At 36.0% G+C, this 12,467-nt stretch overlaps 1 protein-coding gene across 1 annotated transcript; it reads left to right on the top strand.

The window, feature by feature from the left end:
• The first annotated feature begins 9,595 nt into the window (after positions 1–9,595).
• On the top strand, positions 9,596–11,065 carry LOC121242302 (CASP-like protein 1E1). Its single transcript, XM_041140188.1, has 2 exons — positions 9,596–10,077; positions 10,499–11,065. The coding sequence occupies exons 1-2, from the start codon at positions 9,773–9,775 to the stop codon at positions 10,851–10,853; spliced, it is 660 nt and encodes a 219-aa protein (XP_040996122.1). The 5' UTR covers positions 9,596–9,772; the 3' UTR covers positions 10,854–11,065.
• The last annotated feature ends 1,402 nt before the right edge of the window (positions 11,066–12,467 follow it).

Below are 12,467 nucleotides of genomic sequence, written 5' to 3'. Positions count from 1 at the left end.
CTCTCAAGTCTCTGGGGCCTGATGGATATGGGGCTTGTTTCTACCAAAAATATTGGAATTTTGTGGGGGAAGAAGTTGGTGGGGCAGTATTGAGTTTTTTGAATGGCGAGGTTGAGTTGGGCAGTGGTATTAATCATACTTATATTGCCTTAATACCAAAGATTAAGAATCCTTCTATGGCTAGTGATTTCAGGCCAATAAGTCTCTGTAATGTCATCTATAAACTGGCTTCAAAGGTTTTGGAAAATAGGCTAAAAACTGTTTTGTCCTATTTGATTTCCAACAATCAAAGTGCCTTCGTTCCTAGAAGATTGATAACGGATAATGTGATGATAGCATATGAGGCCCTACATACGATGAGGATGAGGCAAAAAGGGAGGGTTGGGAGTATGGCATTGAAGCTAGATATGGCAAAAGCCTATGACAGGATGGAGTGGAGTTTTGTTGAGAGTGTAATAACGAAAATGGGCTTTGGTGAAAAATGGATTGGGTTGGTTATGCAATGTATCTCCATTGTGACCTACTCAATTCTATTGAATGGGTAACCTGGAAGGAGGATAAAGTCGACTAGAGGAATTAGGCAAAGGGATCCCATTTCCCCTTACCTCTTCATCCTTTGTGCTGAGGGGCTTAGTTCTATGATAAACATGGCTGAAAGAAGAAGTGAGCTGAAGGGTATAGCTATGGCGAAGGGTGGAACAAGGATTAGTCATTTGTTATTTGCAGATGACTGTGTAATTTTTGGGAGAGCTACTATGGCTGAGTGGGATAAAATTCATAAACTGTTGGAGATTTATGGCAAAGCCTCGGGTCAACATCTCAATTTACAGAAAACCACCATTTTCTTTAGCTCTAACACTGCAGAAGCTCTAAGACAGCAAATCCAATGTTCAGCAGGTGTACCAGTGTGTGGTTCTTATGAAAGATATCTTGGCTTACCTGCCATGATTGGTAAGTCCAAGTATAACACTTTCAGGGTGGTGAAGGAGAGAGTGTGGGCAAAGTTGCATAATTGGAAAAATCATTTTCTCTCACAAGCAGGGAAAGAAGTGCTATTATTGAAAGTTGTGGTGCAAGCCATCCCTACATTTACAATGAGCATTTTTAAACTACCAAGGAAAATTTGTTAAGAAATCTCGTCTCTTATGGCTAGATTTTGTTGGGACATAAGGAAGAGGTTAATAAGATTCAGTGGAGGAGTTGGAAGAAGCTGGGGGATTCAAAGAGAGATGGAGGGTTGGGGTTTAGAGACATTGAAATTTTCAACTTAGCAATGTTAGCAAAACAATGCTGGAAGATGCTTAATTCTCCCTCTCTTTTGGTGGCAAAAATTATGAAGGAGAAGTATTTCCGTGGGGGGTGTATTACTGAATCTAAACTGGGGCTTGGACCTTCCTTCATTTGGAGAAGCCTATGGTCAGCAATTGATCTTCTCAAGGATGGTATTTTCTGGAGAGTTGGAGATGGTAAAACCATCAAAATTTGGCAGGATAGGTGGATCCCGGTCCCTAGTTCTTCCAAAATTCAATCTCCCTGTAAAAATTTGTCTCTAGATGCATGTGTGGACAAGCTTATAGATGAGGTTTTTGTATCATGGAATAGTATGCTAATATATGACACCTTTGAAGTCTCTGAAGCTGAGACAATCTGTAGTTTGCCACTGAGTAAATGGGGGGTGAAGGATAAAATGGTATGGGGTCCGGCACAGAATGGAAGATTTTCAGTTAAATCAGCATACTATCTTTGTAAAGAGAGATTAAAGCAAATGGGGGGTGAAGCTTCGAGGAGGGATGACTCTAATGAAGTTTGGAGATAGGTTTGGGATATGAAGATCCAAGGGGTGGTGAAGCACTTCCTGTGGAGAGCTGTTCATGAGCTTCTGCCTACAAAAGAAAATTTATATAGAAAGCATGTCTCTGATTCAAGATTATGTCCCATCTATGGTAGAGAAGCTAAGACTGTCATCCATGTCTTATGGATGTGCCCTGCTGCTGTGGATGTGTGGGCAGAAGAGGGAAGCCCAGTTACAAAATGGAAGTGGGATATGAGAGATTTTATTGAGTTGTGGCAGACTACACAACAAAAATTGGAAAGAGAGGAGGTGGAATTGATGGCTTACATTATGAGGAAAATCTGGTTGATGAGAAATTCCTTGATTTTTGAGAATAAGTTTGATGCTCCAAGGAAAGTGTTCACGGATGCTGTCCAAATGAGAAGGGAGTTTATGGAGGCAAACCTGTGCTGTCCCTAGTTGTTAGAAAATCAAAGCTCGATGGGAAGGGAAGTTGCAAGATGGGTGAAGCTAGGAGGTGGGGAAGTGAAGCTCAATTGGGATGCTGTGGTAGATGAAAAACAAAAAAGAGTTGGGATTGAGATTATTGCAAGGGATACGGAGGGGGATGTTTTGGCATGTTTGTGTGCTACTGTGGAGAAATTGGAGGGGGCATGCATGGCTGAAGCATGGGCTCTTAGAAGGGCTGTAATGTTGGGGGTGGAACTGGGCTTGACTAACGTGGTACTGGAAGGGGATTCACAAGTTATAGTGAAGGCTGTGGCTAGTGCAGATGAGGTTTTGACTGGTTATGGAGTGTTGATAGAGGATACGAGAAGAATTATTACAGGTATGAGTAACTGGTATGTAAAGTTTGTTTTTAGGGAGGCTAATAATGCTGCCCATTTACTTGCAAAGTTAGCTTTTTCTTTTACAGAGGAAAGGGTCTGGATTGAGGATGGCCCGTTACAGATTTCGAATACTGGTCTTAGAGAGAAATATTGTATTGATTGATATTCAATGAAGATATACACGTTTTTGTTTAAAAAAAAACTACAATGATATACTAGTATTAGTATACTAATACTATTAGTGATATAGTTAGTATAATATTTATACTGATACTATTATATAGTTATACTAAATTAAAATCACTATAGCAAAAGTTTAATCAAAAGTTAGTATGTTACTTGTTTTACTTAGTTGTATTTTTTGTTATAGTCAAAAGTTTAATTAGTTTAGATTGTAATGTTGAGAAAATTGAAATTTGAAAGTCCACAATTTTTTTTTTTAAAAGTGGGTCAAATATGAAGTTAAAAAAGACAAAAATAAATAAATAAATAAATAAATCCGACTCCGCTCCGACAAGTCGGAGTCAGAGTCGGAGCGAATTCTGTACGTCTCGGAGTCGGAGTCTCCGACAAAGTCGGAGTCGAAGTCGGAGGTTGGGCCCTCCGACTCCGAAACGGTCGGTGCTCAGCCCTAAATTACACGTTCAACGACCACTCCTATTTGCCCACATAGATATGACAATCTCATCTCTTACTGCAGCTATAACTTAGGCTGCTTTAGTCTTCATGTCCAAATTACGAGATGGCCCTGCCACTTCACCAACATGCTGCTCAATAACAGAGAGTTGCCTCCTGCTCCAATATTGAAATAACCAGTCGTCGGGAGTTACCGTTCTAATGAAATTATGCAGTACATAACATGCTGTCACGATGAGTCCTTACCTCCCAATGGAATATGCAGGCATTAAGTTCAAAAATTTTAAACCATTCTTTAAGTACACCAAAAGTGCGTTCTATAATATTACGAAGTGAGGAATGGTGGCAATTAAAACAGTCTTTATACTCTCAAAATTGACTCTGATTATGGTGATCACTTATGTGATACATTTCTTGAGGATAGGGGCAAAAACCCCAATATACATTGGAAAGCAAAATCGACTAAATAATAACTAGACCACATATAACCCAAAACACACAATGAGATTACTTGAAAGAGAAAAAAGATCACAAAAATCTCAATCATTTTTGCATTAAATAATATAAGAAGTTTACCCTCAGGTGGCCATGGAAATTAGGCGGATCCTTCACTCAACACATGGCTGAAGACACGAGCGTCATGCACTATTTCCTCTCATCCAGTGTATACAAATGTAAACTTCATATCGAAGTCACATATACACAATACATTTTGGGTAACTTGCCTATACTTGTTTCGAAATGCCTCACATACTTTAGCTGGTACTACGACATTCATCATAGTGTCGTCCATTGCACCGACGCACTACTGTCAACTAAAAATGAAATTGTTAATAAAAAAACTACATTAGATATATTTAATTATGGTTTCAAATACATTATTTCAACTTAATTATTAGTTTTCAATAACTAAAAATTTAATTGAAAATTCCTTATCCCAAACGAAGGAAAATTCCGGTGGTTGCCTACATAGGGATGCACCTTGTCTATGAAATTTGGTTGGATAATATCTCCCAAGCTCACATAGCGCCTTCATTACCATTCTCACGTGTTTATTAATTGTTTAGCTCTAATGTTGAAATCAGTTCCTGATAATTCGTTGGGCCTATACGTAGACCACAAGCAGGCAAAATATGGCTATATATTCCTCCAGAGTCACCGATTGTGTAGAATCATGCAACAAGTGATTTCCACGTAACAACGAACGTAATGCACGAAATGTAGATGCCTCCATTCAAAACAAGTCCTTACAATTTTATTTATGTCCATTCAAAATTCCTATATTATATTGATCTCCCTCCTCGAAGGCCTATGTTACGTTGTGGCATTCTACGATTCCATCCCAGTCGAGAGGTTACAATCCTAACAAAGGTGGATATTTCAAGCGCATTGTACTCATAATCACTAGAACTCCCTTCATGGTTAGAGCTAACATCTTCTCTATCGTCATTCGCATATATTGTTGGACTTCTCGGTGACCAATTATCAGCATCTATTCTCTAACACATTCATTGAAGTTTTTGTAAAAAATACGTTAGAATAGATACATAGGCAATATATTAATTACTTTGTCATGTCAACAATTTCATACAGTACTATTAAATTAAAAACACATCGACAATATGCAAAAATGTCAAGAAACACAACATTACATTAATACTAGCATTGGACAAGCATAATACCATCTCATCCAGTACGTTCAAATAGCAATTAATAATCTCTAACACATATGTAATAGCAAATTACATAAAAGTACTAAAAATAATCCTCAACAATGCATGGCCCATGATTGCCTACGCACGTCATCCTTGGCCAGAAAGCCCTGCTGGACTATAGGATCGAGTAAGCAGTTGAATGCGTGGTAAAAGTTTTCTTTAGGCAACTAAAGCTGAAGTGCCTACATCAATATCACACAATGACCAAATGAATCCCAACCGTCATTGCTGTCCATGGTCGGTGTCGATCCTTTGCTATGTTTTCCTACCGATGACTCTGCTTTACCCTAATAGCACTTTCGTCGTTCGATTGATGTAAGCCTCATTTCTTGGAGGCAGTTCGATAAGTCTAAATCCACCTGGCTGCTTCCCCCCGCCCCCCAAATTTTCCACTGACGAGACGAGCGTGTCGATGGTCCCGTAGAAGGTGTCCCTATGTCCATGGAAATGTCAATGTCATCATAATCAACCACCACTCTTGGTCACGTGCCCAGTGCGGGGCCCCAACGTCGCATCTCTGCATCAAGCCGATGCTTCTCGTCATTACTTGGAGGTGGTTGGGTTTACGGATGGTGGAGTGTTCCAGTGGTAATTGATATGCCAAAAATCATGCAAAGCTCTGCATATTTTGGGCATGCCATGTTTTAGAACCACTTCAATTCTAGTTTCGCCTAGTTAAAATTTATATCAATATATTTGTAGATATTGGTTACAAAGACATAAAAATATAAGGTTGTTCAAGTTATATCTCGCTTAAGTATGATGTTTAATTTTTTATGACAACGGACATATTCTTACCCTAATGGCATTTTTCCACTGCTCGTCACTGCCTATCACCGTTTTGGTGTTGGGTATCATCTCATACCAGTTTGGCCCATCAGGCTGGTGAACTACCACTGCCTCTTCTTAAGCCTTTGTATTTTGCCCTTCACTTAGTTCACATCATACGCCCTCATACCCATAGCAGTAGGCTTTGAACGTACAAAGTGTGGTCCATACTTGTGATCTTCCCTGTCTGTAGTGCACCAGTAAGGGCGTCCCCATACAATATCTCAATAAAAATATTCTCCATACCATCCGCCCATAACTCACAATTAGTGTGTATTTTTTGGATCATCCATGTGAAATAGCTAAAAACGCACTTCAAGGATATATAAAAGATGATGTGTGTAATATAAGTACAAAACGCACATCAATTACATGTTCGATGAAAACGACACATAGACTAGTGAAAAATTGCAGCAAGTAATATGAAGTAATGCATATGAAATGATGACAAAATATAAAAATGTAAACAACAAATATGGGGCCATACTTATCGAGTGTGAGTTACTTGACACAAGTGTAGGTTACAATGTTAGGAAAACAACAAAATGCAGATACTTCAAAAAATACCAAGTAGCAATTTAAAAATATCAAGTACTATATGAAAGACAATATTGCCAATAGAGTACAATGAAGCTGCTTATTTGCTTGAATGATAGCCAAAAGATGAGAAAAAAGTGAAATATAAATTGTGATGACTATGGGCCATACCTACCAACGGTGAGATAGGCTAGAGTAGCGTAAGTAGTAACGCTAACAAAACAAAAATGATAGGCTAGAGTAGCGTAAGTAGTAACGCTAACAAAACAAAAATGTTGTTCAAAGTAAAAACACACATAAAGGATATATACAAGATATTGTGTGTAATATAAGTGCAAAACACACATTAGTTATAGGTTCGATCTAAATGACACATAAGCTAGTCAATAATTCCAGCAAGTAATATGAATGAATGCAAATGACAAAATGACAAGATATGTAATTTAAACAACAACAAAAATGGGCCATAACTACATATGGTGAGTTAGGCGAGAGGAGCAATGGTAGTAACGCTAGGAAAACAACAAAATACATATATGTAATGAAATCATCAACTACAAATTAAATAATTTCAAGTGCAATCTGAAAGACAATATTGCCTAAAATATTTAATACAATGGTCTAAATCAACTATCCCAACTAAACAAAATATGTATACCAATTAAGTAGTAGAATTGTGAAAATAAGGATTTTTGCAACCGAAAGAACATTCGTTGTTGTTTGAGAAATTCGTTTTTGCAAGGCCAATCGTCGTTACTAATTGAGGATTTTTTTCACAACGAAAAGAATTTGTTGGTATTTGAAAAATTATTTTTTGCAACAAAACTCAGTTGTTGCTAGCTAATTAAGTATGTATTTTTTATAACGAAAGGAAGTTGTTGGTAATTGAGGTGGTATTTTTTGCAACGATGCCAATAACTTCGTTGGTAATGTAATTATGTTTGTTGGAATTTGGAAAATAAGTTCACCACTATATTGCAACGATTAATTTCTCATTGCAATTGTAACTATCTGCAAAGAAATAAACTAACCCATTGCAAAAAAGGTTATTATTAGCAAGATAAAAAAATATTCGTTGCAAATACTCAATTTTGTAGTTGCGTATATTATTACTTTTTGTTTATAGTTTTTATATGTTTAACACCTTGGTTTTGGACTTTATTGACGTTTTATTATAACCCTCAAGGCATTTATGATTTTGTAACCACGACATTCTTTTACTACAAGTGAGTGTTTATTTATAAAATATAGGATACCATCCTCTTTTATTTTTGTAGATTACATTAACTAATAATCAAAAAATTATTATATATTTGGATTTACCAATTATAGAACATGCAATTGGAAACAAAAAGAAAAAAAATAAATATTTAAACATTTTGACTCCAAACTGGGAAAAAAGAAGAAAAAAAAAACCAAAATGAAATAGAGAGAATCAATTTTGGGTTCGAATCAGATTGAGTCAGAAAAACAAATGGATCATAATTAAACTGGTCGAAATTTCAATTTAACAATTAATTGGGTCGTGTTCCAACCCTGTGTGCAATCGGGCTATGCCAGGATGAAATATTTTGGCTCGCTCGGGTCGGGTGAACATCATGTGATACATTGCATGCATGATGATCACCTGTAAGTACGTCTCATGAGTTAATTTGTTCTCAAAGTTTGAAGATCAAGAAAACACAGTGATCGGTAAAAATTGAGAAAAATATGTGCCACAAAACAAGAGTTCAACCTCTAATTAAGATAATTATAAGAAGAAAATGCCATGCATAAGTACTCTCGATACAATCATAATTATTAGTTTTCTAGATGTTATTTTGCCGTGCCGAAACTCGAAATAGAACTGTCTCATTTGTTTTTATAGATGAGATGAGATGAATTGAAATTAAAATTAAAAATTAAATAAAATATTATTAGAATATATTTTTTAGTGTTATTTTTATTTTAAAATTTGAAAATTTTGAATTATTTATTTTATTTAATATGAAAATTTAAAAAAATTATAATTATTAAATAAAATGAAATGAAATCAATTGGAAAAACAAAAGGTGTACAGCTAGCACCAAGCGGCATGCAAGTACTCGTGATAATAGAGAGATTAGAAAAATGACGACTTAATTGCATGCAATTAATTAATAAATACTGCCAACATTGAAAACCTTTGAAAATAGTTAGTTTTTTTTTTTTTTTTTTTTTTTGGGACAAGACGCCTCAATTAATGAGCATGTGCATTCACATGCGATACAAGAGCTACCAGCTGCAAAATACGTACTAATTGCATGCATGGGAGGACCTTTAAAATATAGTTTTGGGTCAATTCTCGAGCTACTTCCATGGGGTCAATTAATTAGGATTTGTGGGCATGTATTCATTGCGCAAATACGTCCACGCCACTCTTATTATATATATATATATATATATATATAATATATATATATATAATAATTGTGAGGGAGGGTCCATTTTAGAAGGGTCTGAGTTCAAGAAAGTTAAGCTTAGAGGTGCCAAGGAGAACATCCCGGAGCTCGGCAACCTGCCGAGCCCTATCACAAAGCACTGGATAGGACGTCCAACTGCACGCAGATGGTAGCACGTGCCCGATCACAAATTCAACAGACTCAAGGCATGCTACGATCAATGCCTGTGTCAAGAGATTCGGCACGTAATGGTATGCCCCACATACGAAGAGACGGCTCGCTCGCGATTTGACACACTGTCCTGGCAGGGAAGTGGCTGCAGGGCAGACCTAGAACGGCTGACATGACACAATCTCCTGTTAGCCAAAAAGAAATTTCATAAAAGTAAATTTACAAACTGATATAATTTTATATGATCCGTTAAATCTATTTTATAATAAAAATAATTTTATAATCTAACGTATCACATCAAGTCATATCAATTTGTGTATTTATTTTTGTAAAATTTTTTTATGACTAAAGCATTTCTCTAAGTGTTACCTCAATTGGTAAATGCCTTGGATTTAGAGGTATGCTCCCAAGTCCAAGGTTAAAATTCTCTTGTATATAAATAATTTCTAAAGACATCAAACTGTATTAGAATTTTTTCTTTTAATTATCCGAAATATTGTAATTGCAAAAAACTCTTTGAGAGGGTATGTATATCTTAAGAAAAGAAATTCTATTTACAGTCCCCTAATGAGGACTGTATGTGCAGACACATTATTAAAAAAAAAAAAAAAACATTTCTCTATCAAGAAGTGTTACAAATATAAGACGACAAACTCCTTCCACACGCAACTCAGCCTCCTTCCCCTAATTGCCTTTGACATCAAATCGTGGACCCCTTCACTTTCCTCCTTACAACTCCGTACATGAAATGCCCATTTCACCCAAACCCCTTTCTATCTCTCTCTCTTTGATCCCCTCTCTCTCTCTCTTTCTCTCTTTGCTACTCTCTATTTAAGCTTCCCCATGTGGTTTTGTGCTCTTCATTCTCACTTAAGAGTACTTAGCAGAGAACAAAAGGCCACCACAGGTACTGAGATGGAGGGGTTAGAGAGGAGTGATGGGAATTATATGCAGAAAGTGGAGGTGCCAAGGCAAAGAACGTCAGCGGACTTACTTCTCAGGCTTTTGGCTTTAGCACTGACTTTGGTGTCTGCCATAACTATCGGGTTGTCTAAGCAGACTAGGGTTGTCCGAGCTGTGGTGGTGGCAAGCCTGCCACCTCTTTATGTTCCCGTTCCTGCTAGGTGGCATTACATCTCTGCCTTTGTGTAAGTTGTTCTTTTTTGTTTTTGATCAAGCTCGAGTTTTCCTTTTAGTTAATTATGTTCAAAATTCTATTTACAAACCGGTGTAAATAACACACCTAGCCAAATATTTATATGATATATATAATTTGATTTAAAAAAAAAAAGATTTTTAACATTGAATCTTATAGTAAAATCTTACTATATATATGTGATCGATGTAGCTAGACGGTATATTTTACACACTGACTTGCAAATAGATCATATAACACTTTTAAAAACTAAACATCATCTGTCCTATTTTTCGACACATGACCATGTTCCCAATGTACTGACTATTTATATAACATTTCCAATCAATTACCAACAAGTAAAAAAAAAAAAAAAAAAAAAAAAAAAGGATGGAGATTATTAACATTTGGATGAACTTTTAATTAATTGGTAGGTACTTCTTGGTTGCAAATGTCATAGCATGTTCATATGCGACCCTATCTCTAGTACTTGTTTTAATCTCAAGGAAGAGACCGGGTGACATGAACAGCATCTTACATTCCATGATTCTCGTCCTCGATATATTAATGGTGGCGTTGCTCTTCTCCTGCAATGGAGCCTCCATGGCCATCGGTATAATTGGCTACCGAGGAAACACTCACCTGCGGTGGCAAAAAATATGTAACTTGTTTGAGAGATTTTGTGGCCAAGTAGCAGCTTCTATAGCGGTTTCTATGGCTGGAGCAATGATGTTTATCTTGATGGTTGCATTTTCTGGTTTGAGACTCCGCGAGAAATCAAGGTCTTGAAGTTCGAGCCTTTAAGGTCTCCGTTGATCTCAACATGAGTCATGTCTTCTTCTATTGATCAGGTCATTCTTATATATATATGCCTTATCATGTGGGTTGAATTTTAAGCAGTGTATGTTATGTGTAATATCAGCTATAAAAAATATTTGATAAATTTGTAACTCTTTTACGTCTCTATTTTAAATAAAAGATGATTATATGACATTGAAATTAGTAATTTTAATCAATTATCTGTTGCTCTCATTATCCCTAAGGCTGAAATACAAATTTTATATAGATTTACATGGTCTTTTATATGAGTAATATCGTGCGCATTATTAATTAAATAAGTGAAAAATAAATAAATAAAATCAATATTAGACTCATTACAAGAAATAAGGCCTATTGTGGCAATTTTTTTATTGTTGGAAAAAAATCGCCGCAACACATCTTTATATGTGCCGCGGAGTTCTAACATCAACTTTCGAGACTATCCTTTTGCAATGATTTTAACTCATATTTGATCATACTAATTTAAAACCGATGAAATTAATAAAAAAAAGGTTGTAAAGGTAAGAAAAAAATGAAAAAATTTGAAAAGAAGAGACTTCAAGAAATCTTCTTGGTTACTATGAGATGTGAAAAGAAATCACTGTAAGAATATGAGATTTTACTAAATGATAATAGAACAATTATTTCTTTTTTTTTTTTTTTTTTTCTAAGCATGCTTGCATCTATTATAAAATAATAATAATAATAATAATAATGATACAGAGTTTCGGATGGATCCTTTCCACTATCAAGAAACAACAGACATCTAGATAATAAATCAGAGAGTATGCAACCAAAAAAAGATTGGTTGTTGACCATTGCGCCACAGAGTGAGCACATCAATTTGCAAAGCGATGAATTTTTGCAAATTTCCAATACCTTTGAGAAGTAGAGATATGTTTGATGTCTTCAATGATGGGTTCAATGTTCCAGTGAAGGACAATTTCTTTGTTATCAATGGCTTCTATTACCAGCTTTGAGTCACCTTCCAAGATTACCATTTCTTGCTACCTTTGGAATGCCATTTTTGTGGCTAGAAGAGCTGCCTTAACTTTAGCTGCTAAGGGATTGGAAGTGAGAAGCTTTTCTGTTTGAATTTTCAAAATTTTTCCACTATTATCTCTGCAGACTACTATAGCCACTGAGAAAAAATCTCTTACAGCTGCATCAAATGAGAAGCTCTGGAAGTTTTCAGGAGGAGTCTTCCAACTTTCTACCTGTCATGGTTTTCTTTCTTGTCATGCTACTTTGTACTCTTGGTATATTCTGTTTAACTGGGTTGTTGCTGATTCAATAGAGAAGGAAGTGTGTTTGTGCAGTATTTCGTTTCTTTGCTTCTAGATGAAGTCCAGGATTATCACAACAAATAATTGGAAATGATGTGCTTCTTCTTCACCTCAATCCCAATTCTTTTGATGGGGAAATGATCATTTTTATCCAGTTTGATATGGATTGAATTGGCAAGGTTTCTAACTTTAGTGGCCATGAGCTTTGATACCACAGAATTCTGGCAACTGGGCATTTTAAGAAAAGATGAAGTGGTGTTTCTTCTTCTTGGTTGCATAGGAGACATTCTTCAATTGG

This window comes from Juglans microcarpa x Juglans regia, chromosome 1D (genome assembly GCF_004785595.1).
Source record: "Juglans microcarpa x Juglans regia isolate MS1-56 chromosome 1D, Jm3101_v1.0, whole genome shotgun sequence".
NCBI lineage: Eukaryota > Viridiplantae > Streptophyta > Magnoliopsida > Fagales > Juglandaceae > Juglans > Juglans microcarpa x Juglans regia.
This window is presented reverse-complemented; position numbering and strand designations above follow the sequence as displayed.

What these genes read in the sequence shown, in the direction of transcription:
- LOC121242302 (XM_041140188.1), top strand. Translation starts at nt 9,773, where the DNA reads ATGTGGTTTTGTGCTCTTCATTCTCACTTAAGAGTACTTAGCAGAGAA. An exon ending in CATTACATCTCTGCCTTTGT is followed by an intron (nt 10,078 to 10,498) that starts GTAAGTTGTTCT and finishes ATTAATTGGTAG; the next exon opens with GTACTTCTTGGTTGCAAATG.